The following is a 24644-nucleotide window of genomic DNA, read 5'->3' on the forward strand; positions in this document are numbered from 1 at the left end:
TGTAAGCTTGAGCTGCCAATGTGGAGCAGACAGACAGGAAATTCTTGAAGGAGCCACAAATTGTGAAGAACATGTTTGATTCACTTTGGGTCAACTCCACAAGTTAAGAAATTTTTAACACTTGAATCAGCAGACTCATTGTCCCATAAAAAATGTTTCACAGTTTTCTATGAACAATGAATGGAAGTGAATGTTACTTGATTACGAGAAACCGTCTTCAACAGAGGATTATTTCAACTCGTTTATGTTTATCTCTTTTTATTAGCATTGTTTTATGTTCATTGGACCACGAGCAATCGGCAATTACTAATTGGTATTCCACACGCACAATTTCCCAGGTCAATGTTTAAGTGATTGTTTTCCGGGGAGAAAGTTCTGAGACCTAAAAGGCGAGGCAATCCGTGGAGATGAGGCCAAGCGACAGATTATAACAATTTTGATAATAAGCAATTATTAATATAATTCTTAATTCTTAACAATAGAGATTAGTCCCTAAATCTAATAACAGATTAATTAAATTAAATTGAAATTAAAATATACTGCATTCAATTCAAAATATAAAACATTTTTAATTATAATTTGAATGTTAATAAAATTCAGTTTCCTTTTTATCCTTTTCCCGAACTGTTAATAATAAATTAAATGAGAGATAATATTTTTTTAATAAAGTACTATAATATAAAAACGCATGAACTTCCTTACACATCAATAAAATTACCTAACAATAAGGTTATATTGTGATAAATATTAATAAGGTTACACAACAAACTAAAGTGATAAATATAAGAGTAAAATAGGCAAAAAATTTTAAAATTTATTAAGTATCTTGTATTTTCAATTAAAATGAGCTGAAAAAAATGTTTTATAATTTAAATAGGAGGAACTATTTATTAAATAATGAAATTAATATCTGGAATGAAATTTAAAAGTTACCGAAAGTAACCGGAAAACACAAGTGAACAAAAGTACGCTTTTATCCCTCGCAAAATGATGAAATATGAAAGGAGAACGACGAAAATGGTGTAACGAGTCAGCTCCTGGTTTGCACATGATCGTATTTCTCTGCGAACGCAAAATATGTGGATGTTTGGTTGGAAGGGGCCATCAGGATTCTCAGCCACTTCCACTGCGGAGCAAGTTACTCAAGGAATCGATGGAAACGATCTCACCGCCATCGTCACAGGTTTTTCTTCCATTCATTTCCTTCTCCTTGTTTTTTTCCCTCTAAACTTCTGATTGGGTTTACTGTACACAAATACTATCATTTTGGTGTCGAGAGAAAATTTCTTGCAGTGCTTCTATTGATAGTCATCACTGATGACCGATGGCTGGATTTTCTCTCTCTCTAAACTAAACATTAACAACACTTGTTAGATGAAGGCTTAGCGTAAGTAAGATTATCGGACGAATTAATAAAACTGGAAAGTTGTTTATTGGTTTGATGTTGATTTCCGTTTGTACGATGCATCGGTGGTGACTTGTTTCTAAACCAGTTGTGTTAATCTAGTCAATGACCTGGAGCGAACTTATCACTGACAGTGCCAATACCCTCCTCGGAGGCTCCGTAACTCTGAAGTTATAATCTAACAATGTTTTGATGATGTCTCAATGTCCTGAATGCTTCTATATGTAGATAGGAAGGGGAAGGGAAGTAGTAGGAGCTTGATATTTAGACTATATAGCCATTCTCTGATCATCTAGCATGTTGAGGTTATGGTTGATTGACGATGAGGGCCAAACTTATTCAACTAAAAACAAAATTGAAAAAAAAAGAAAGAAAGAAAAAAACTTTTTTCCGTCATATATTACTAAACTGTCGAGTCAGAATGCAATTCGACATGGTATGATATACTACACTACTGCTTATTACTTAGTTGGAATCTGAAATTGGAATGATTATCCACTAGTCTCTTTGGGTACTCATATTTAGTTAAATTTCAGGGGCATCTAGTGGTCTTGGTCTTGAGACCACCCGAGTTCTAGCATTGCGTGGAGTCCATGTGGTTATGGCTGTAAGGAATGTGGACTCTGGTATGAATGTCAAAAACAGAATACTCAAGGAAATCCCCTCTGCTAAAATTGATGTCATGACGTTAGACCTTAGCTCAATGGCATCAGTAAGGAAATTCGCTGCAGATTACAATTCCTCTGGTCTGCCTCTCAATATCCTAATGTAAGAAGTTTAGTAATATGTGGTCTGCCTCTTAAACTTCTAATGTAAGAATGTTCAGCAATAGTTGTAGTAGACATATAAATTAGAGCTTCTTTTTATCAATTTTAGCCCTTTATGTTTCTCCTGGCCTATGTATGTGTCGCCAGGTGGCTGAATTCAGTTGATTGATATCTTCTGATTAATGAATGCTCTCTGTTTGTAAGAAATAGCTTGTTGATTTATTACCTTTTTGCTTCCTGGGGTGCCTTTAGAAACTCTTCTGAAATTTGCCAATGCAATCTCCTATTTCTCTTGCAACCCTGCACAGTGTTGGGGATACGGAGGGAGAATTATTAGGAATATTGCATAGAAATAAACTTCCATCTTTATTGATTTTCAAATTACACGCTTGAAATTCAACATAATTTTTTGGCTGAAGTAATAATGCAGGAATTATGGCTGCCCCATTCACTCTTTCTCAAGACAACATTGAGTTGCAGTTTGCAACCAATCATTTAGGTAGTGAACTTGGAAATCATACGTTTTCATCAGCTTATCTCTGAATGATTCATATGTCAATTATATTTAGGAATAAGTTAAAATAAGGAATTTAGGGATTTTAAGGATTAATACTATTTTGCAGGTCATTTCCTGTTAATAAACCTTTTATTGGAAAATATGAAGAAAACTGTGCATGAATGCAAGCGGGAGGGAAGAATAGTTATTCTATCATCAGAGGCACACAGATTTGCATATAATGAAGGGATTCGTTTTGATATGATCAATGATGAATCCAGGTATGCTCTGGCTAAATAAATCGGTGCCTTTTTCCCTCTTTCTGCGTGCTATTAAACCCATGTTATAAATGTTCTTTCTTGATGTTCCGTTTCCCCTTTGATAGATGTTCTTTCTTGATGTTCCGTTCCCCCTTTGATATATAGTTTTCCTGGTTCCCAAAATAAAATGCTTCCCCTTTCTCTATTTGATTATTTACATTTTACAGATACAACAGTTATTTTGCTTATGGACAATCAAAGCTTGCTAATATTTTGCATGCAAAAGAGCTTTCAAGGCGCTTGAAGGTATTCTACTTGTAAAAGGCATAATTTTTTTTTTTTTTAATTTCATGTGTTTTTAACTTAATACCTTCAGTAAACATAGCTATACCAACTTGAAATAAATTGCTGTCAAATTACATCAATATTTCTTTAACTCTCAGAAGTTAGAACTTCACATGTTTTTACTGATGTTTCTATGTTTTAAGGAAAATGATATTTGAGGGTCTTAGCTGTATAAATTTTACAGTCAATGGCCATAAAAACCAAACATTCTTAAAAACCAATGGTCTTAACTGATTGGTTGAGTTTGATTTATAGCTACTTTTATTTTTGATTGGTTGACAGGAAGAAGGAGTGGAAATAACTGCTAACTCCCTTCATCCGGGGACAATTATAACAAATATTCTTCGGTATCATGGTTTCTTTAATGGTATCATTTATTCTCTTAATCTAACGTGAATATGTTTATTAAAGTATCCTTACTCGGTCAAACTGCTGTTTCGATTTAAATGACAAGATTGCTCTGTTTATTGTCTAAGATCAGGTTAGGCATTATAGTAAACACTGACAAACTTCACATTAATATGGTTGTCAGGTTAGCGTTTTGAAAGCCAATAGCCCAATCTATTTAACGTGATTTTGATCAAAGGTTTTCACCATGATGCAAGAGATCGTAGATTGTCCTATGATCCCTTCTGAACTTGCAATAAAAATTTGTGGCCACTGGCAGTTCTTAATTCTGGATTATTCCTTGCCTGGGGAATAGTTTTGTTCTATAATAACGCATCTAATACTTGGGATTTTGCAGCCGTTGCTAGCGTGGTGGGAAAGTTCTTCCTGAAAACTGTGCAGCAGGTAATTTGTGTCTTTCCTGGGAATATCTGGAGTTGACATTTATGCCTTCTGTTGCTGATGCGCTTGTTTGTCATCTAAATTCTTAATAATTCATTGTGAATACTGAATCCTGGGGGTTGTTTGTAGGGAGCTGCAACTCAATGTTATGTGGCGTTACATCCACAAGTCAAGGGAATATCTGGTGAATATTTTATGGACAGCAACATGGCTAATCCCACCTCTCTGGCTACAGATTCAGAATTGGCGAGAAAACTCTGGGAATTCAGCTTGAGCCTGACGGATCAAAAATAGGTTTTTTTTTTTTTTTGGTCTTGAGAGGACCCAAAGTAGCTCGCAGCTTTGTCGGGCTTTTTCTAGGCGAGAAAACTGTTATAGAACATGATATGTTGCCGCCTATTAGGATTTTTTTTTTCCCCAGTACACAAAGGTAAACATTGAAATGCTTGAAATGGCAGAATTGAACCTGCGGCTTGTCACCAACAGGATCATACCACTAAGTTACAAGGCGAATGACCCATTACGAATTTCAACATGTGGTAATATGCTTGATGCTTTTAAAATTTGCTTCTTTAAAAGAAAACCATTTAACGGTAAATATCATGCGTCTTGTAGGGAAATTAGGGTGTGACTCTTAAATGTTCTTTGAAGATTTTTAATAAAAACATAGAAATTACTCTCTCTATTTAAAAATATAAGGTATTTTTAATTAAATTTCACTCTCAATAAAATAGTTATTTACTTTCAAACTAATTCTATGTTTTTATACTTATTCTTATTAAACACTTTACAATAAATTAAAGTTAACATTAATAGGGACGCTTTAAAAAAAAGACAGTGATTAACCTCAAAAGATTAAAATTTTTTTATATTTTTAAACATTCAATTCCTTCAAAAATGCTTTATATTTTTAAACGGAAAGAGTATAAATTTTTAATGATTCGTTAATGGAAGATTAAATTTTAAAAGAATTTTAAAGGAATCAAAGATAAACATCTCTCTATTCTTGTCTCTCCCATTGTTTCATGATAATTCAAGGGATGTATGCAATGCATTCGGAAAAATCAGTGTAGACTCAGATTTGTTTTGTTTGCTCCATTAGCATTGTGGGCTAGACCTACAAATTTCATATTTTAAACTTATTATTTATTCATGGGTTAAAGTATAAATTTATTCTCAAAGTTTATGGTATACCTAGTATCTTTAAATATTTTTTGGCCAATGTCATTTCAATATTTTTTTTAATTTGGTACAATGTAGCCCTATCGTTAGGGTCTTACTAGGTTGACTATTATATGTTTTGTAAGCTTGCCACATTCCACATGTTACTTCTCTCCTTTATCAATTTGTTCTTTCTCTTCTCCCATCCAATCTTGTTCTCAAAGCTCCTCCAATGAATAAGGCCATACAATTGACTGGAAGCTTCTTCAATGAAACTCATATCGTTCTCTCCCAACTCAAAATCTCCTCATTCATTTATGTTCTCCTCTAGTTTTTCTTTCTATTTTTCCTCTGCATGGGTTGCACAATCACATTAAGAATACCTAATAATTGCTCTCCCAACATCATATCACAAGGATGTTTGATTTGTTATATTGATGATTTTGATTCATGGTTCTTAGTGATTTTTCTTTTAAGTGTTGTGTTTATCGTTTAGATCTTCCACAATTCATTTTGAAGTCTACTAAAGATAGTGAAAGCTAGTGGGTTGGATCTGGCATATGGTGTTAAAGGAAAGATTAAGAAAGTCGAAGTCTTGTCTGCTTCACTATGGGTGCTTTCAACCCTAGATTTGATGGTATTTAGGCACCCTTTTTTCTAAAACAATGGCATTTTATAGGGGATAAGATTTGTTCTATGATTAAGAGAATTTCTGTTGATCCAAGCAAGATTAGGGAGGTCAATCAAACTAATTTGGTGCTTATTCCTAAGGTTGATTACCCTTCCTCTCTCAAAGATTTGCAACCTATCTCTCTTTGCAATGCAAGCTTTAAGATTGTTACCAAAATCCTTGAAATTAGGATGAGAGGAGTTATGAAATACTCAGTAAACCCCAACAATGTAGCTTTATTGAATGGAGATAGAATTGTGATAATATTATTATTGCTCGATAAATCATACACTCCATGAGAAATTAGAAAGAAGAAAAAGTTTTATAGCTTTAAAAGTGGATACGGAAAAAGCTTATGATAGACTTGATTAAGAGTTTTTGTTGGATACTTTCAAGCAGTTAAGATTGGACAAATCCATTATAGATCTTATCATGGCCTGTGTTACTACCAGCATCATGAAAGTTCTATGGAATGGGGAAGATACTCCTCAATTCTCTCCCATGAGAGGGCTCAAAAAAGGAGATCCCTTAAGCCTTTATCTATTTGTTCTTTGCATGGAAAGATTGGGTCATATCATTAAGAAGGAATGTTAGGCTAAACATTGGAAACCTTTTAAATTCTTTAGAAAGGGTCCTTCTATTTTTCATCTCTTCTTTGCTGATAAGTTGCTTTTGTTTGCAAAAGCTATTAGGGGGCAAATGGATACAATTAAGAAAGCCATGTAGATTTTCTATGGAGCCTCAAGACATAAAGTGAACTTGACCAAATCAAAAATGTGTTGCTCGACTAATATGCATCTCAATAGAGCTATAGAGTTAAGTCAACAGGTAGGGGTTAGTCTTACTAATGACTTGGGAAAGTATTTGGGGATCCCTCTTCTTCATATTAGAGCAACTAAAATCATCTTTAACCCTATCGTTCATAAAGTTAGGAAAAATTATCCTCCTAAAAGGTAAAGTTTTTGAGTATGGTTGGGCACATAATATTCATAAATTCTATCTTATTTTCTATTCTTAGCTACTCAATGCAATCCATGCTTTTTCTAAAGGGAGTAGGAATTTTAAGTATCTCCATGCCCAAAATAAAGCATTTATGTTTAAACTTTGTTGGAGAATTTTGTGCAAACCTCAATGTCTTTGGGTTCAGTGTTTAAGAGCTAAGTACCAATGTGATAGTGAGGCTACTCTAAATATTAGAAAGAAAAGGAGCTCATCTTATACTTGGAAAAGTATAGTGAAGGTTTGGGATTATTTCTTTAAAAAGGTTAGGAGGTAGATTGTTGGTGGAAGAGATACCAATTTCTGGTAGGACTTGTGGTTGAATTTTGAACAACCCCTCATATCTTATGTCACTAGTATAAGCACATTGGAAATCAGAGAGCTTCTATTAGAGATTTTGTCACCAACAAGGGTACCTGAAATGTTGAAAAAATGGAGAAGATGTTTACCTTAAAAGGCTATCAATTCTCCATGTAAGATCAATGCCCCTAGATCAGAAGGGGTAGATAATTATAGATGGATAGGATTTTCAGATGGGAACCTTTCTGTTAAATTGGCTTATGATTTCATTTTATGATGGGAGAATGACTAACCAAATCTTAGGTGGGTTTCTTTCTAGGGATGGCCAGTTCTTGAAAAAATTAAGTTATTCTTGTGGCAAGTTTCTCATGAGAGACTTCCAACTAATTCCCTAAGAGCTAAGAGAGGGCTTACTAACAATCACCTTTGTCCCTTTGAGTGTAATAGAGAGAAAAATATCATAGATATACTTTGTGAGTGTCCTAGAGCCTATGAGGTTTAGAGTGCTATTATTAAACCTAACACATTACAAAATTTCTTTTGTGGTAATTTATAGGTTCGGACAACTTGGAATTCACATCATAATCCAAGTAATAGTAAATTCAGCTAATGGACAAAGGTGAAAATATTTGGTATAGTATGCTAAACTCTATGGAAGACTAGATGTCAAAAAGTATTTGATGGGAACTCAATGTCCACCAATGAAATTTTGCATATTTGTTTTGCTCAACTTATGGAAGAAAATAATAATGGTGCGATCAAGAATAGAATTTTCCTTGATGCTATAGAATTACAGCTACATTGGACTCCCTCACCACTTGAGCTTGTCTGAGTTGATGTAGATGCATCAGTTCAACAAAATCAAAAGGCAGCTTGTGAACATTGTAACACACCAATTTTTTTTAATAATTTAACTCAATCATAATTGGATTACAGCCACCCAACACATTTTTATATCAATAATTTTAATATAAAATATTTTATAATTGGCTTCAACTCACACAATATAACATTTCAGATAAGTTTTTACCTCCCACACGCCATTAGGCTAAATCACATTTATCCATCCTTATACTCCTAACAAGTAAAATAAATAATTTAGTCAATTTTCAACACAAGCCAGTTATTTGGCTTCATAATCATGCCATTTTAACCAATCCAAAGTAAACTAAATATTAAAATTACAGTCATCCAAATTGTACCAAAAATAGAAATAGTTTGAAAGGCATGATTACATTTATATATTCATATAATTGTCAATAAACAAAAAGCCCTAATATTGACAATATAACACATTATAAATCATAAATTAAATACCCAAAGAGACAGTGGATCTATGCCACTAAGCCTCTGGGACTCCTCCACATGTCACTTGTGGCTCTTCTCCTAAAAATTGTTAACTACATAATGAGACTCAAAAGTCCCAGTAACCAAAGCCAATTTATGATAGTGTATACAAACAGTTAAGTGTGTGCTTATTAAGTGAGAATTAAAAAAATATAATTCTAATAAAATATAAGAAATATTATAATACACACAAATAACCATCCTTATATCCCTTCATTAACCTCGAGCCGTAGCCCTCACTCAGTGCTAAATTACCCGGCCAAAGGTAGATTAGCCCAAGCCCTTACAAGCCACCTATTGAGCTTCAATAGGGGCGTACCATGTGGCATATAAATACAACAATAATAGCAAGTCTCCCAACACCTCTCACAATAATCAAACAAATTCATAATAATATTACACAATTATACAATATTACAAAAATTCATAATTTTTTCAATAATCACCCAATTAACATGAAGTAATACTAATCACAAATTAAAAGCATGGTTACCTTGTGGCTTTTTCAATAAATTATTCCTTACAATTTCTCTCCCACCACAATCTTCACCAATAACACAATCTACAAATAACATATTATTTATAAATATTAGTTTCAATTATTGAAACTAATAAAATAATTCTAATAATAGAATTAAAAAAATATAACATAATTCATAATCTCAATCTTAATACGAATTTAGAGTTAATACTATTAAGTAAAATTTTTAACTCCTCTTTTACTCATCAATAAACATTAATAATCTAAAAATTAAATTTTAAACTAATTTCTATTATCAAAATTTTCTTTTTATTTTATAAATTCGCACCTAAAATATCCAAAAATTAAAAATTGAGTCTCTAGCTTAGAATCATAATCCTATAGCCATAATAATTCATTTCTCATCCCAAATAATCATCTAAACCTCAATAAATTAACATATATTTTTAGATCTAGTTTAGAATTTGATCCATAAGCCACAAATTCAAAGATCATCAATAAATTTATGCTCTAGAATATTTATTATACTACTAACAACCTCAAAAATTATATTTATTCAACATAAATTCATCCCTCTTCCAAATTTTAAATTTTCTACCACCACAAACTCAGAAACCAAAGAGGAAGGATGATTAAAAAAATTTTTTAGAACACTTACTTAGTCTTGAAAAGCTTAAAATCACACCTTAAATATCCTATTTAAAACTCTTATCTTAAAAATTCAGATCTTCCGCATCGGCGACTCATGCTCACAGACGCTCTCTCTCTGCCTCAGCTCGCGCATAGGGAAGGATAAAGAAATGAAGAAAACAGTTGAGTTTTTATAAAAATTCAGTGGGTCCCATATTTTTTTATTATTTCTTCTTTCCTCTCTCTTCTTTCTTTTTTTTATTATTTTATATGTAATCATTACATCGCCGAAAACAAACTCGTTCTTCTTCTTTTTCTTCCTTTTTTTAAATACCTTTTCTTTTTTTATTAAAATAATAATTTAATAATTTTTATTATTATTATTTTATTATTTTTTAATTAATTTTTTTAAATTTTTTCTTAATTTTAATTTAGAATTATATCCTAAGTTAAATTTAATAATCATCTCCTACTAATTTACTTACCTCTAAATATTTTTTTTAATTTCTATTAACCTAAATTAACTATTAAAATTTAAATTGAGATGTCACAGACATGTGATAAGGAACTTGCAAGGAGAATGGATCTGAGGTTTTTATAAAAAAACTTGAATTCATGAATGTGGTTACGGCTGAACAACATGCAATTAAAACTAGTTCGGAAGTCTGTCAATCTCTTGGATTTACTATAGTGAAATTGTTTTCAAAATCCCTCGAAGCCATTGATATTTTAATGAGGGATGGGGGTGATGGACACAAATATAGGAATATTTTGGAGGAGACTAAAAATATGATTTTTGATGACTAGGAAGTGAGTCTAAATCACACCTATGGAGAAGCTTTGAAAGTTGCAGATTGCCTAGCGAGGAGTGCAGATGAAGGGGAGATGATGATGTGGTTGATTTCGGTCATTCCTGATAAATGCAGAATTTTAATCCGGGAAGATACAAATGCTATCAGTTAATTGGTAGTTTTCTTTTGTGATTGTATTATAGGACTTGACTTTAATGTCATTCTCTCAAGGCTTCAAGCTTGCCACTTTTTTTATAAAAAAAAAAGTACATATTCTCAATTATCTTTCTAATTTGAAACTGTGAGTCTCTGTTTTGCTTCTTGTAAATGACGATTCCTTGTTTTTATGTATTGAAGTTTTCATTTGCATCTTTGTGAGGGGCCTAGCTTTGTCCTTAATTCTAACGTAGATTATACTTCAATCTCACCTTATATTAGTGGAAATAATAATCTAGGGATGTGGAAACTCTGCTAATTTCTTCTTGTCTTCTCTAGATGATTGTTGTTGTTATTAGTTCATCTGATTTCGAAAATCTGGGTTTGTGCTTGAAGATGTTGAAGGTTTGTGTTTGAGGTCTTGGTTTAAACAAGTGAAAGCCTAAAAGGTGGGACTCACTTAAAAAATCTAGGAAATTTTATTGAGAGAAGAAATGACGTGAATGCCACATAGCCATGCCATGTTAACATTAATAGGTCAAACGAGTCAACCAACAATTTATTTGGTCAAACCATCACGTCACGATGACATTGCACCAATTTAAAAAATGATGGGATAATGTTGAACTGAAAAAAAAAATGAGAACACCAAATGCATTTACGTGAAAATTTTGACAGTAAATTTGTATCTTAATTTTTTTTATTCATTGTTAATAATTGTTTTTAAATAGGTACCGTTATAAAATTATGTTATTTTGTGTTTCTTTTAAACGTTAAAAATATTAAAGTTAAAAATGTAAGGATAAACCTTCTCTTACCTTCTAATATTATAGAAGCATTGTATTTCTAGTAATAATTATAGATTTACCTAATGAATGTGATGATATATTGTTAGTTTATTATTTTAATTTCAAAATGTGGTTATTCATGAACATTAACTTATTTAGATCTAAATATCAAGTTATGAAATTTATCAAAAAGAATCTTTAATTTTTTATACAATAATTTACTATATAAAATAAGCATATTAATTTTGTTACTACTCATTGGATTATAGCTTTTGAGCCAATATTTTTTTAGGCCTATATAACCCTTCTTAACTTTAAGCGATTACCTTGGTCTTCCTCTCCATCACGATGCTCAGACGCAAATTTTCTAACTATGATGATTATAAGAGACAGGTAGAAGAAACTGCATGCTCTTGCATCCCTTGTAAGTAAATCACCACCAAAAGTAGTATATTGATTTCCACTTTTATCCTTTTCCACTCTTTTGGCTGTTCTGGAAAGTGAAAGATTGCTTCTTCGTAAACCCTCCTCATGTTTTGCTCTCTTGCGTCAGGCAAATTGGAGGACTCTCACTTGATTGCACTTCTATTGCTGGGGTTATTTGGTAAAGGGCAGGGAGGTAAGAATGACGCTTTTGGCCCTTCACTAATCTAATGTGCAGAAACTTATACATGATATAAGTATTGTGTATCCCATGTAAGATACCATCTGTTATTGATAATCTGACATGACAAGTACCGTAAATGAGACAACCCAGATAACAACAGTAAAGGGCTTTTAGCATAAAAATACAAGTTCAAGGAGAATGACCATCATGTTTAAAACATATGCTAGTTATCTATAATTAGCTTAAAATTAAGGGGCATTATGGATATTTTATCTATATTTTCATCCATTGGTTTGATGACCTATCTGTTAAGATGGGAGAGACCATTTGGGAATAGGGGGAGAGAAAGAAAGGGATAAAATTAATATAAAGACGTCACATTTTCACTTAAAATCTCAAAGCTTGAGTTTGTAAGTTTTCCCCCTAAGTGTATTGCGAGGAATGAGGGGCGACTGTCTAAAAATGAGGAAAGGAAGGGCAAAATTAATAGAAGAATATGACATCTGAACTCAAAATTTTAAAACTTGAGTTTATAACTCCTATCTCTTTATCATATAAGTTAAAATGTACAAATTTATTATAAATTTTGAAGCAATTGTATGTAACTCCCTTACCTTTAAATGTTTAAAATTAATTCCTCTAATATTTAATTTTATTTTTCAAAACCCCTACTATTAATTACTCTGTTATGTTATTAACAGAGTTTGTCATATCAAATTAATAAAAACCACGTAAAAGCTTACGTGTTATTTTATGTAAGCAAATAATGAATGTATAAAAATTATATTATTTTTTAAACATTTACTTTTGTATTAGTTTTATCTATATCTTTTTGTTATTAATGGTGTATAGTTTTCTTGAATTAAAAGATAAATTTTTATTTATATAATTCTTATAAATGACAACTTTTAGATTTTTTTTATTTGTTTAATATAAAAGACCTTTTTAATTGATAAAGAATAATAAAATTATAATTTTTCTCTTAAATTGTGTTAACAATGAAAAATGAAAACAAAGTCTCTCAACTGAAAAAAATGATAGAATCGTCAGAAGTAAAATTTATAATTTTGTATCTCTTTAAATTGTGTTAAAAAATAATAAAAATATTTCTTTCATATCATGTACTATGTGTATTTTATTAATTTGACATGGAAAACTCTATTAATAACATGATAGAGTTAATTAACCATAGGGCTTCAAAAAATAAAATTAAAAGTTAGGAGAGTTAATTTTAAAACCTTTAAAGGTGAGATAGATTATATGTAACTATTTTAAAATTTAGAGAGTTTTATGCATTTTAGTTTATTATATATTAGTTAGAGTAAATAAGCAAATTATCCCTTAAATTATATATCTAAAAACGTTTGACTCACCTTTTTGTGCAATAACCCTCTTGAATTTTTTAAAATAATGCAATCTAACCTCTATCATTAACAGAAATTAACTTTGATCGTTAATTGATTAAAAAAAATCTTAAAAATTATGAAAAAAATGATTCAAAAATTATAGTAAAAGACCTAAAAAATTAGAGAAAATGATCAAGAAACTCAAAAAATTACAGTAAGGGACCTCAAAAATAATAAAAAAAAAAGATCAAGAAAATTTTCTCAATCCTTTTTTGTTATCTTTGAAATTTTTTATTTTACCATTTTTTAATAAATTAACAGTCAAAGTTAACTTTTGTTAACTGTAAAAGTTAAATTTGCATTGTTTTTAAAAAATGACTCAAAAATTATAGTAAAAGACCTAAAAAATTAGAGAAAACGATCAAGAAACTCAAAAATTATAGTAAGGGACCTCAAAAATAATATAAAAAAAGATCGAGAAAATTTTCTCAATCTTTTTTTTGTTATCTTTGAAGTTTTTATTTTATCATTTTTTAATAAATTAACGGTCAAAATTAACTCTTATTAACTATAGAAGTTAAATTTTCATTGTTTTTAAAAATTGAAGAGGAATATTGTATAAGAAAAGTTTAAAATTTCAAACACTTTCTAGACTTATATAATTTATCATATTAATTATTAACTTTAACTTTATCCATTATAAGACTTTTTTTTTTTTATCTTAACTCAAATAACTTAACACTATCCATTACTAAAACTTAAAAGCATTGCTTTTAGTAGGAGCAAACAACCCATTTCGGGCAGAGGCAGTTGTTTCTTGCTGTCTAAAATATAGAAACATCGAAACAAGAGGAAACCCGAGGTTAATTCTACGATTGTATTTGGATACCAAAGCATCTGTACAGAATACTGTCCAATTCTTCTTTTACTCTCTGTTTTTCATTTTAATTCTTTCGGTGCCAACACCATTTGCGTTTTCACCAAGCATAATAAATACAATTCAGACAGTGACAGCACCAGCTTTACATTCCTTTATAAAGATCTTTTTTTTTTTTTTTTGGGTACCCCCTCGCAGGACTAAAGCCGACTGCGGCATGCTGGCATCTCCAAAGACAGATCCTCGGTAAAATTGAGAACTTCACAGCACTGGAGAACGGCTCGTGAATCCGAGGAACACTTTGAAGGCGACTCACGACCATGTGCCAAGGCAGATCACGATAACCAAAATGCTAAGCAAAAATGAAAATTTGACTATAAAATCTCTGACCACAAGAAGAGCATCCTAGTATTAGCTCAGGCCATATCCAGATTATCATTGAGATACAGGCCACGGACCACTTATGAAGCCATGCATTAGGGTGCTGGGCTTGGGATTTATGGATGAGTTAAGCCTGGTATGATCTCTTAACAGCTGCTGTGAAACGCAATCAGCCAAGCATGACTTATCACCGCTATAAAACTCTCTTGGGTCTTGCTGAACAGGCCTCCAGATCTGGTTTGCCAAAGCACCAGTATCGAATGACATTGTATGCTGGGAGGCGTGAGTAGTTTGTGGAATCCCCCAAGACGGGTCATGCTTTGCGTCGTACTTATAACTGATTTGAGACCTCTGGATCTTATCAACACCTTCATGTGCAAAAGTTGGCTGCTTTGCTTGGTGGAATGGGATCGCACCACTACCGCCTGTCACTGGGGTGGATGAACCAGATGCAGTATGAGGACTTGATATTGGGGAGGGAGATGTCCTTCCGCTGGCGTGCAACAATCTCGATGGCAAATGTGGGCTTCCAATGGGAGAAACAGGGCATGATATGTTCCTTGATCCATGGGTATTACTGAGAATGAGAACAAGGGATAGAGAGGACAAATGATTAGAGCAAAAATTACCTTTTAGACATCAGACAATAGTTCTCATATCCGTGTGTATAATCAGCGGCAAATTTAACCACAAGGATCATAACAACAGTTTCTTAATTGTTGCTTTTCCAAAATGATTAGAGCAGAAATATCCTTGCTGATTTTCCGATATGCTAAATCTATGCAGGTTCAATCTGATTTTTATATTAAGATTTATTTTATAGAAGGAGAACATGTGGATAATTTAGCAACCAAGAAAACTAGTACTATGACTTAAATATGAAATGGATACAGCAATCACCAGAAAGAAGCAAGCACTAGAAATATATACGTGCACTTATCTATACTCGCGTTTTCTCTACATGTGCAACTGATCTTTCTTGTGCTCAAGCATTTCCATACATGGGTGCATGCGTATGCGTGAGAGAGAGAGAGAGAGAGAGAGAGAGAGAGAGGAAACCTCAAATTTGAACCAAGTTTCAAGCTTCTAGATGGATAGATACCAGCCCCTTCTGAGTCTATGCATGACTCTTGTTTTGCAGTTCCAATGGCCTGAGAGAATTATCCAAACAGAATAATATAGGTAACGCAATCAGCAAAAGTAAATGAGAAGATATGAAAGATGTATCCATATATTTTAATCAGTTAAACTAAGAGAGAAATCAACTTCAACAGCAAATCTGGGGAAAAGGAGAGGGGGCGGATACATCATTTTATGTTATCGTGTTCATCATCATGATTCAAAAAGACATAAAAATGGCTTCATGTATACTCCCAACTACTCACCCAACTGACTGCCACATAAAAAGACATGAATCGGTGGCCATGACTCAGGTTTTAGAATCAAAGCACAGAGGACTGATTTATTTCATGAATCATCTACTCAGAACCCCATGCTTTCTGAAACAATGTGAGGCTTTCTGGTACTAATAACCTTTCAGTAAATATTTTAGTTTGGAGCATGTATCATGCAATTTAAAAGAAAATTATACTATTGGAACCTGGACCACTTTTTAACATAGATATAGATATACACCGCAGCAAAAAGAAAAGTAATTGGAGATAAAATATGAAATCATGTACTGCATATGTGCATCGTCCATATACGCGTACAAATATGTCATATAACAGAAACTTCACAGGAATAATATCTTGAACAACTAAATTGTTTTTACCAGAGATCTCACTGCATTTGTAAAAGCAGATAGCTCTGAATGATCAGCAGCCGGACTGGGTCTCTCCATCGTAGAATTTTTAATAAATGGATGCTCCAGAAGTTGAGCAGCTGACGGTCGATTTAGTGGGTTCCTCTGCAAACAGAGCCTGACAAATTCTTTTCCATCTTCTGATAAATGATTTGGAATTGTAGGAAGTTCCTTGCTGTTCCCAATCTTAAACATGGCAGCAATCTTTGAAGTACATAATGTCCGACAGAATATGCAAATAATCAGATATTTCCAAGACATGCCAATGCTCGGATGGAGATTTGTTAGCACCAGATAATAGATATCAAATGCACATACGACAAAATTAACAACAGTTTAAGCCGGTCTTCACAAATCACTAACCCCTTCATACTGGCTCCAAGGTGGCTTTGTAGTAGCCATCTCCAAAACAGTGCAGCCAAGGCTCCATATATCAACAGCGAGATTACAGCCATTTGAATTTTTTATAACCTAGATTTACACAAGCTCCCACATGAAAATATTAACTAAAAAACATAAGTAACAGAAGGCTCCAATTTGACCAAAAAGTCATGCTGACCTCAGGTGCCATCCAGTAAGGACTTCCTTTGAAAGATAATGGACAAGATTGCCCATTCATCTGCAAATCATTCCAGGGAAGCAACATTAGAAACCACAGCCCCATCGTTGAGGTGTAGATAGTATATTTAATTCAATTTAGAACATCCAATACCCGGAAGGCACTTCCTTCATTGACGACAATAAAAAATTAGAGTATACATGAAAATAGCTTAAAAAGGCTCTCACATGTTTTGCCATTCCAAAATCTGCCAATTTTACCCGTCCATTGGGATCCACCAATATATTTGCTCCTTTTATGTCCCTAAATGACATCCAATAATTTTACCAGGTTGAATTGAATTCCCAAAATATTGAAACCTAAATATGAGAAAAGAAACAGAAGTCATATGGCATTCATAGGATCATACATCATGCTCACCTATGGACCGTGTTCTTAGCATGTAAATATGCAAGACCTGACAGAATTTGCCGAGTAAAATTACGAATAGCATTTTCACCAAACTTGCCATATTCTTGAAGAAGTTTATAGATAGACCCACCAGAGACATACTCCAAGTATATATAAAGTTTGTCGTCTACCTGTAGGAAATAAAAAAGATTAGTATTTAAAAGAATATATCATAGCAATTGCCCATCTGAGCAATAAGGTTTCATCTCTTGGTGAGATTATTGTGAAGAACTTTATATAATTCAAGCAGTCAAAGATTCTAAAACAGAAGCAATAATGATCACTAAAGTGGTTTATGAATAAAACAACAGCAGTTTCAAAATTTCATGTGATAGTATTAATATTTAAAAGGAAAAATATTCAAAAAGTCAAATCCATTACCAGAATATAGGCAAAAGTTTCATAAACGTACCGTCTCAGATCCATAATATTGAACTATATTTGGATGCCACAAGCAACTTAGCAGTGTAATTTCCTGCAAGAGGCATCTGGCAAGTGTGACTATACATCAATAACAAATATGAAGGATCTATATATGTGTGAATATATCATAGCAATATGATGAACTACATTTGGGTGCTGCAAGTAACTCAGTAGCGTATATTCTGGCCAACTGTATCCACTAAGTGCAGATATGCATCATCCACACTCTATCCAGCGTTAAATGCTTCATTAATTTTTGTCATTTTCACAAATTCTAATAAGAAAACTTTTTCACTGCAGAGTATGACACAAATTCCAAGAAACATATAATTTCACTGGTCACGTGAAGTATTTTATTTCCAAAATCCTCCATTATCTTTTTCTTGTTTGAAAAGTGAAAACTTTAGTCACACCAACTACTCTAACACTTTAAGATATACCATATGCAAATCCCAAGAAGGAAAATGATACCATATTTTTTTAAATGCAGGCTAAATGAAGATATTGAAATAGCCCTTACCTAACGTATTGCTATTATTGATTGAGCTACCCTACAGCTGAAATGTCATTACAGAGTACAACTATTACATGCACTATAAAGTGCCATCTGATAGGAAAAATCCCCAAAAAAAGAAAATTGAAAAGGCTGAGGGCAACAAGTTACACAGCCTTGTAGCCCAGCGGACCCTATTCTTTTCTATATAGCTATTTACACTCTGTCTCTGCAGATACCATCTTTGGAAACCATGCAATCACCAGCAGCCACTTTCAAGCACCGCACCCTCTTCTCTGTTTTTTCACTTCTGGGCCTTTCTGTTTTTGATTTCAAATTTCTCATCACTGAAATCACTCAACACTGTATGAAGTGTTGGGAGGAATCATGTGGTAGAGAGACTGAAAACATGAATTAAGTACTTAATGTCATGCTTTATGAATGATTGTTAAGTTGTCATGAATACGTGATAAATTATTTACATATAATAGTTGATTTAATTATAGTGTCGTCTTCATGAAATAAATTAATTAAATATATTTTATATTAGATAATCTTAGCATATTGTGAGTTACAATTCAGTGGAGCATACAACAAGCCAGGCACTATTACATGTTGGGAGACCTTGTCATTACATGTGTGCTGCATTTAATTAATAACTATGAGTGAAGCACGTTAAACAGAAGGCAGAAAGGGATTTTCGCCAATCTACAAAAGCAAGCTTACTTGACATAGTTGCTGTGCGCATTCCCTTGATTTTGCGTCATCTGAAAGGAGTATTACCTCCTTCATTGCACACATCTCACCACTTTCACTACAAATCAAAAGTTGATTCAATCAAATCAGACTTACAAGTTGAAATAACTTAATCCAGGAAATATAGATAGCTCATATCAAATACGACACAAACAACTACAAATACGAACTGAGTCAAGCCCAGGGTTTAGACCAAGAGTTAGAAAGAAGGTCAAAGACATATACAAGTTCAAAAGCAACTTGTTTGAAATTCCACAAATTATGCATACAGAAATTTTAATACCAATAAATAGAATTAAGTAATAGATCAAACAGTTAAATACAAATAAAAATGTGCCAATGCCCAATCATGCAACTTGCTACAGACCTGTTAAAGCCAAGATATACATGGCCAAATGTTCCCCTTCCAAGCAGCTGCCCCTTTTTCCAGCGTGAACCAGGGCTCGTTAGATTTTCAGCTCTGCTAGGACTACGTGGCGCAGAAGGAGTTGTGGCTGCAGAATAGGCTGGAGAAAAAGGGCAAGAATTATTGATTGCTATTGGAGGAAGAGGTAACCGATGACTTTGTTGTTTCCCATCGTCAGGATGTATTTTAGGTGACTCCGATGCAGTGCTTCTTGCTCGTGGATGCAGAGGGGTGACAGTACCACTGTGTATCCTTGAGCTGGGACCAGGGCTTGTCATTCTGGGACTAGGTATTGGAGAGAACTCAGCGCTGCCCCTGCTCTGTGGACCACATATCTGTCCCAACAGATCAACAACAGAGTTATGCCCAGAATTATGACCTGAGCCGGAACTTGAACAGTGTCCAGAAGTAACATTGGAATAAGGCTTTCCTGTCCAGAATACAGCATTTAAATCTTGCTCAGGACCAAGTGCTCTCATTGGACTTCTACAAGGACTTGACAATGAACTATCAGGAGCACTGCATAAACCAGCTGGGTGAACCATTTGCAGATTCTTCAGATGCAAAGCCCCCCCTTTAGGTGAGGTAGACAAAGACTGATTATTGCACAGTTGGGAAACTGGTTCTGATAAGGCTCTTGTGTTCTTTGGGAGAGTCACAGATGATTGATCCTCGTGCACCATGCTTCAGGTGGATAATAGATTTTGTTAGAGGAGAAAAAGAAAAATTGAAGCAAACATATAAGAGAGAGAACAGCAGAAAAGAAGAATGGCATGTTTACATAGATCCAAACCTACCAGAAGGAACTGTTAACAGTGATTCTTCTTAAATTTGCACAGGCAAATGCCAGAGAACTAAGGTGACGTGAATTGGATGGGCAGTCACTGTCATTAGAGGTGTCACTGGAAATGGATGCAGTGGCAATATCTTCCTCAGCGTTAGTAGGTTCTCTCTGGTTAGAAGCACATCCAGGTTTCGGTAGGGAAAAATGCTGAGATGGCTTAGAATCTCTAGCATTTTCTGATTTTGATGCTACACTAATTGCAGAGTTTGTACGACAGATGGTAGAAGGTTTCGGCCCAGGTAATGGGAGTGCTTGGGCATGAGGCCTTTCTGCAAAACTTTGACATCGGGATACATGTGTCGAGGGAGATGCTGATCCTGAAAACACAGGAGATTGAGATCTCTTATTTGAGACAGTATGTCTCCTAGATCCTCCCAATCCACTGTTGCACTTGTCTTCCGAAGTGCTTTTTAACTTGCGCTGTATTGTATAAATAATACTTTCCTTATTTTCTTTCTTCTTCCCCTCTTTGGAGGAAGACTTTCCCCACCATGATGGCATGTCTATGAGAAAATCTTGCCAAAAACACAAAGTGAGAGGGAGGGAGGATAAGAGAAAATAAAACGTACAGGAAATTTGAGCAAATTCTGTTTTCTGAGTGTAAGTTCACATTTGGCATTAACCAACTACCACATGGACAACAAAGGGCCAGAACTATTTTAAAAAAATTTCTAATGCAGAGAATCCACTCAACAGCATCATCTAATTTTCCATTATACAGCGTCAACTGACTCTACAGTATAGACCAGAATAGAGCTGTGGAAGTGTCACCATAAGAACCTGGACAAAAAGTTTCAATGTTAGTCCTTTGTTATATGATTGTAATTCTGATATAGAGAGAAATAGGGAGAAATAGAGAGAAGAACAGAGAAGAGAGAGAGTTGCGGAGAGAGATTGAGAGAGAAGAGAATGAGAGACACAAAAGATTCTGAATAATACGATCAATCCATCCATTTGAATAATAAAGGCATAAGGATTAAGGTATCTCTAGTATATATAGGCTTCTAATCCTCATAACTACCCAAGAGCTATTTCCCTTAACTAACTATAACTAACATTTCAATACTACAATTATATATATCATCCTTTCTTTTTTTAACTTATAATTGCAAATAGCCAATGCTAAAGTGAAATCTAAACACCTGTAAACCAAGACTCAACTTGTCCTGCCAGTTGTAGAAAACAAACTGAAGTTGCATTTCCGTGAGTTCTTCATTACTTCAATTTTGAACATTAAACAAGGAAGCTAGTGTACTGGAAAAGAAACGGTCCCTTTACACCAATAAGAAGCTACCATGTGGTTTTTAACAAATAGGAGATATAATCACGTAGGTTGACTTAAAAGTGGTATGGATTCCAAAATGGAAGAAGCACACACGCCAGCACTGAAAAATTCAGAAGGTACATCACATAAATTGGTATTTGACTAAATTTGAGGATTTTATTGGAGCCATTAGATAATATGCCACCTCATATGACAACAAAAATAGCAACCTATCAATCATCTTCAGTGTTCCCTAGTATCATCATCAGGTGCAAATCTTCTGACCGTCACTAAGTACCGCATAGCCATCCCATTCACATCTAGAGCAGGGAAATGAGGCACCAGATGAACTGTGATGCGATGTCCCATTGCCAGTAGAACTCCAGTGTCTAATTAGTGACTATACAAATATACTTCTTTCGTTCGTTTTCCTTATTTGTTATTGACAATATTGTGGGTGGGGTAGGGGGGTGTGGTGGATGGTGGATGGAAATAAAAGGATGCAATACGCAAGTAGTGTAATCTGGCTGTATTAAAAATTTAATCAAAAGATTTCCACTCGAAAAAAAATTAATCAAAAGAAGCTTGAAAACACCCAAATTTGCAGGCGACCGAGCTCAGATCTCCACGTGAAACCAATTGTGACTCTGAATAGATAACATAATCAATAAAACTTAAGAAGAAATCAACTTTAAAACGCGAACATAAAATACCACCGACAAATATAATGCTCCTTCAATTCCAACCGAAAATGCTCATACACAAATTGTGGTTCATGTCTTAACTACGATCGAACTGAGAGGCACGCAAGGAAGCACATTCCATAGAATCACTTACCCGAGCTTGACAAGTTCAGAGACCGACGACAGCATGCTACCATCAGAACAGTAATGTGTGGGATAGTAATGCGTTTGATAAATTGACAGTGTTAAGTTCACTGCAAATACCGAAGAAGAAAAGCAGGAAACTGCAACCCCACACTTACTTGCTGAGGTATATTTTGAGCTCCAAAACGTCCGCGTTTGCTAAAGATGCGGAATTTCGAAGTGTGTCCATTCCCCGGAGACACGGCGACGAGGAGCCGAAAAGTCGGAAAAAGAATGGGACCGAAAACTACAGTGAGTTTTTCTTTTCTTTTCTTTTCTTTTTTTTGGGGGGGGGGGGGGTGGGGTGTGGGGGAGAAAAATTGGATTTGGATCAGTGAGTGTGTCTTCTGTCTTGGTTGGGCAGGAAAGAAAAAAGAGTTGGCCTGGGAAGAGAGAACCAAAAAAACCAAGAGAAAACCCAAAAGAGTGAAAGATAGAGTCATGGCCAGATTTTTACCAAAAACATACTAATTGAATATTAATAAATCGTCATAATGAAGATCGTGCCATTGAATAATAGTAGATGAAGCCATTAGGTGTGGCTGGAAAAATACATGGGATTACGGTGGATCCTCCAAAAAGAAACCTCTCTAGTATTTTATTTTTTTTAAAGGAAGAGAGTTTGCGTTGATTCTTTTTATGAGACTTACCCTAAATTGTTCATTCTGTTAGTTGTTTCTTTCGCAAAAATATCCTCATTTGCTCCACATTTAATTAATCCTGCGGAAAGAGATTTCGAGAATAAGATCCAATAATTTGAAAAATAAATTAAAAAAACGTGCAAATTATTCAACAAAAATTAATGCTACCGTTGACTGAAGTAATAAAATTTCTTAATTCCCATGAAATGGCTATAACTTAAAAGAATTCTATGCAATGCACTACAAGTAGCATTATATCGTATTAATTTAGACTTAAATTTTGTAATGACGATTTGCTATGTTCATTTTGTATAACAAGAAAATGAGCATAGGCCCAGATCTAAAGCAGATACTAATAAGCAAGCAATCCAACACACCTCTCTCCCACTCCCTCTCTTTGTTATGCACTGATATCATTTTATTAGCCACCAATAGTGATTGAGTTTAATAAAAAGGACTACTCATCATAATATGATAAATTCAAATTCAAATTTTCATTAAATAAAGTGCATATATTTAACCTAGGCCAAGGCTTCGAACATAACCATCTCCAATAAGAAGATATTTGTAAGAAACCAAAAAGAATATCATTTTACTAGTATTATTATTGGTTATTAGATGTAAATGATTTTTTCAATATAACTCTAAATATAAATCCATCATATTGCAAGGTACTCTTTCCATTCTAAATTATAGGACACTTTTAAAAAAAAATTTTCATCTCAAAATATAAGACACTTTAAGTAGATCGAAGTTTCATTAAATATACTATTTTTAATATTATCCTTTCTCTTTTTATAATTAATTTCCATCATTTTTTGTAATATATTAAATGATGAGTATTTTAAAAAGTTTATATTTTTGTTTTGAATAGATAAAATTATTAAATATATTTAATAATATTTATAAATATGTAAAATTTTATTTACAAATATTTTATAACTTGAGACCGGAGGAGTATTAGCTTTTTTGGCTGAAGGTAAACAGCACTGGAAATTTTTTTTGTGGACAGTCTAAAGTACGTCTTGATGATGCATTAAGTAAGCCTATCCTCGTTTGGTTTTCTGGAGATGAATGCCCCAGGCCCAAAAAAGTGTGAGAAAAGGCAAATAAGAGCCATCTGAGGAGAAAGTCTTGTAATGCGTGTGTTTTGTATTTTCCAAGCTGCGTAATGCAACTGGGTTTTAATCAAAATTGACGTTCAATAAAAAACAATGACGAACTTTACGCAAACTTGACAAAGAAGAAGAATAAATGAAAACAACTAATAATACAACTAGTCAATAACAATGAAACACAGTACTTGGCAATGAGTTATAAGTTGCAGTCTTGTTTGTTGTCTCAGTCCTAACAGATCCAATCACTTAGCCAATGATGACATCAGTTATCAAAAAAAAAAAACACCACAAAAAGATCCAATCACCTGTCACGTCGAAATTTCCTCCTCCTCCTCCTCCTTTTTTAACATCTGACAAACAATCAAGCACAAGCCAATTAATCTCCCTCGTGTGTGTATCCATATATATAGTACAGTGAAGAAAA

The 24644-nt window shown here is 33.6% G+C and overlaps 2 protein-coding genes across 5 annotated transcripts; one reads left to right on the plus strand and one right to left on the minus strand.

Annotated features, from left to right (window-relative positions):
- The first annotated feature begins 148 nt into the window (after positions 1–148).
- Positions 149–4595, plus strand: LOC129323140 (short-chain dehydrogenase TIC 32, chloroplastic). 2 transcript variants are annotated; one of them, XM_054969714.1, is made up of 8 exons: positions 149–1183; positions 1942–2173; positions 2592–2671; positions 2796–2949; positions 3156–3234; positions 3556–3640; positions 4019–4065; positions 4192–4595. In XM_054969714.1, exons 1-8 carry the CDS (start codon positions 1078–1080, stop codon positions 4354–4356), a joined length of 948 nt encoding a protein of 315 aa, XP_054825689.1. In that variant the 5' UTR covers positions 149–1077; the 3' UTR covers positions 4357–4595. The 2 variants fall into 2 exon arrangements, with proteins under 2 accessions (XP_054825689.1, XP_054825690.1); XM_054969715.1 differs by lacking the exons at positions 4019–4065; positions 4192–4595 and adding an exon at positions 3806–4012.
- Positions 4596–14192: 9597 nt separating this feature from the next.
- On the minus strand, positions 14193–22712 carry LOC129322925 (mitogen-activated protein kinase kinase kinase YODA). Of its 3 annotated transcripts, XM_054969393.1 has the most exons (13): positions 22433–22711; positions 20285–21111; positions 19449–20171; positions 19052–19139; positions 17822–17884; positions 17501–17540; positions 17380–17416; positions 17187–17262; positions 16960–17019; positions 16764–16871; positions 16371–16604; positions 15656–15747; positions 14193–15173 (listed from the first exon to the last, which is right to left on the minus strand). In XM_054969393.1, the coding sequence occupies exons 2-13, from the start codon at positions 20830–20832 to the stop codon at positions 14651–14653; spliced, it is 2592 nt and encodes an 863-aa protein (XP_054825368.1). In that variant the 5' UTR covers positions 20833–21111; positions 22433–22711; the 3' UTR covers positions 14193–14650. The 3 variants fall into 3 exon arrangements, with proteins under 3 accessions (XP_054825368.1, XP_054825367.1, XP_054825366.1); XM_054969392.1 differs by having other exon boundaries at positions 17380–17540; positions 22581–22712; XM_054969391.1 differs by having other exon boundaries at positions 17380–17540; positions 22433–22710.
- Between the last annotated feature and the right edge of the window lie 1932 nt (positions 22713–24644).

This window comes from Prosopis cineraria, unplaced genomic scaffold (assembly GCF_029017545.1).
Source record: "Prosopis cineraria cultivar Desert tree isolate PC_DT_omini unplaced genomic scaffold, ASM2901754v1 PC10, whole genome shotgun sequence".
NCBI classification, from domain to species: domain Eukaryota; kingdom Viridiplantae; phylum Streptophyta; class Magnoliopsida; order Fabales; family Fabaceae; genus Prosopis; species Prosopis cineraria.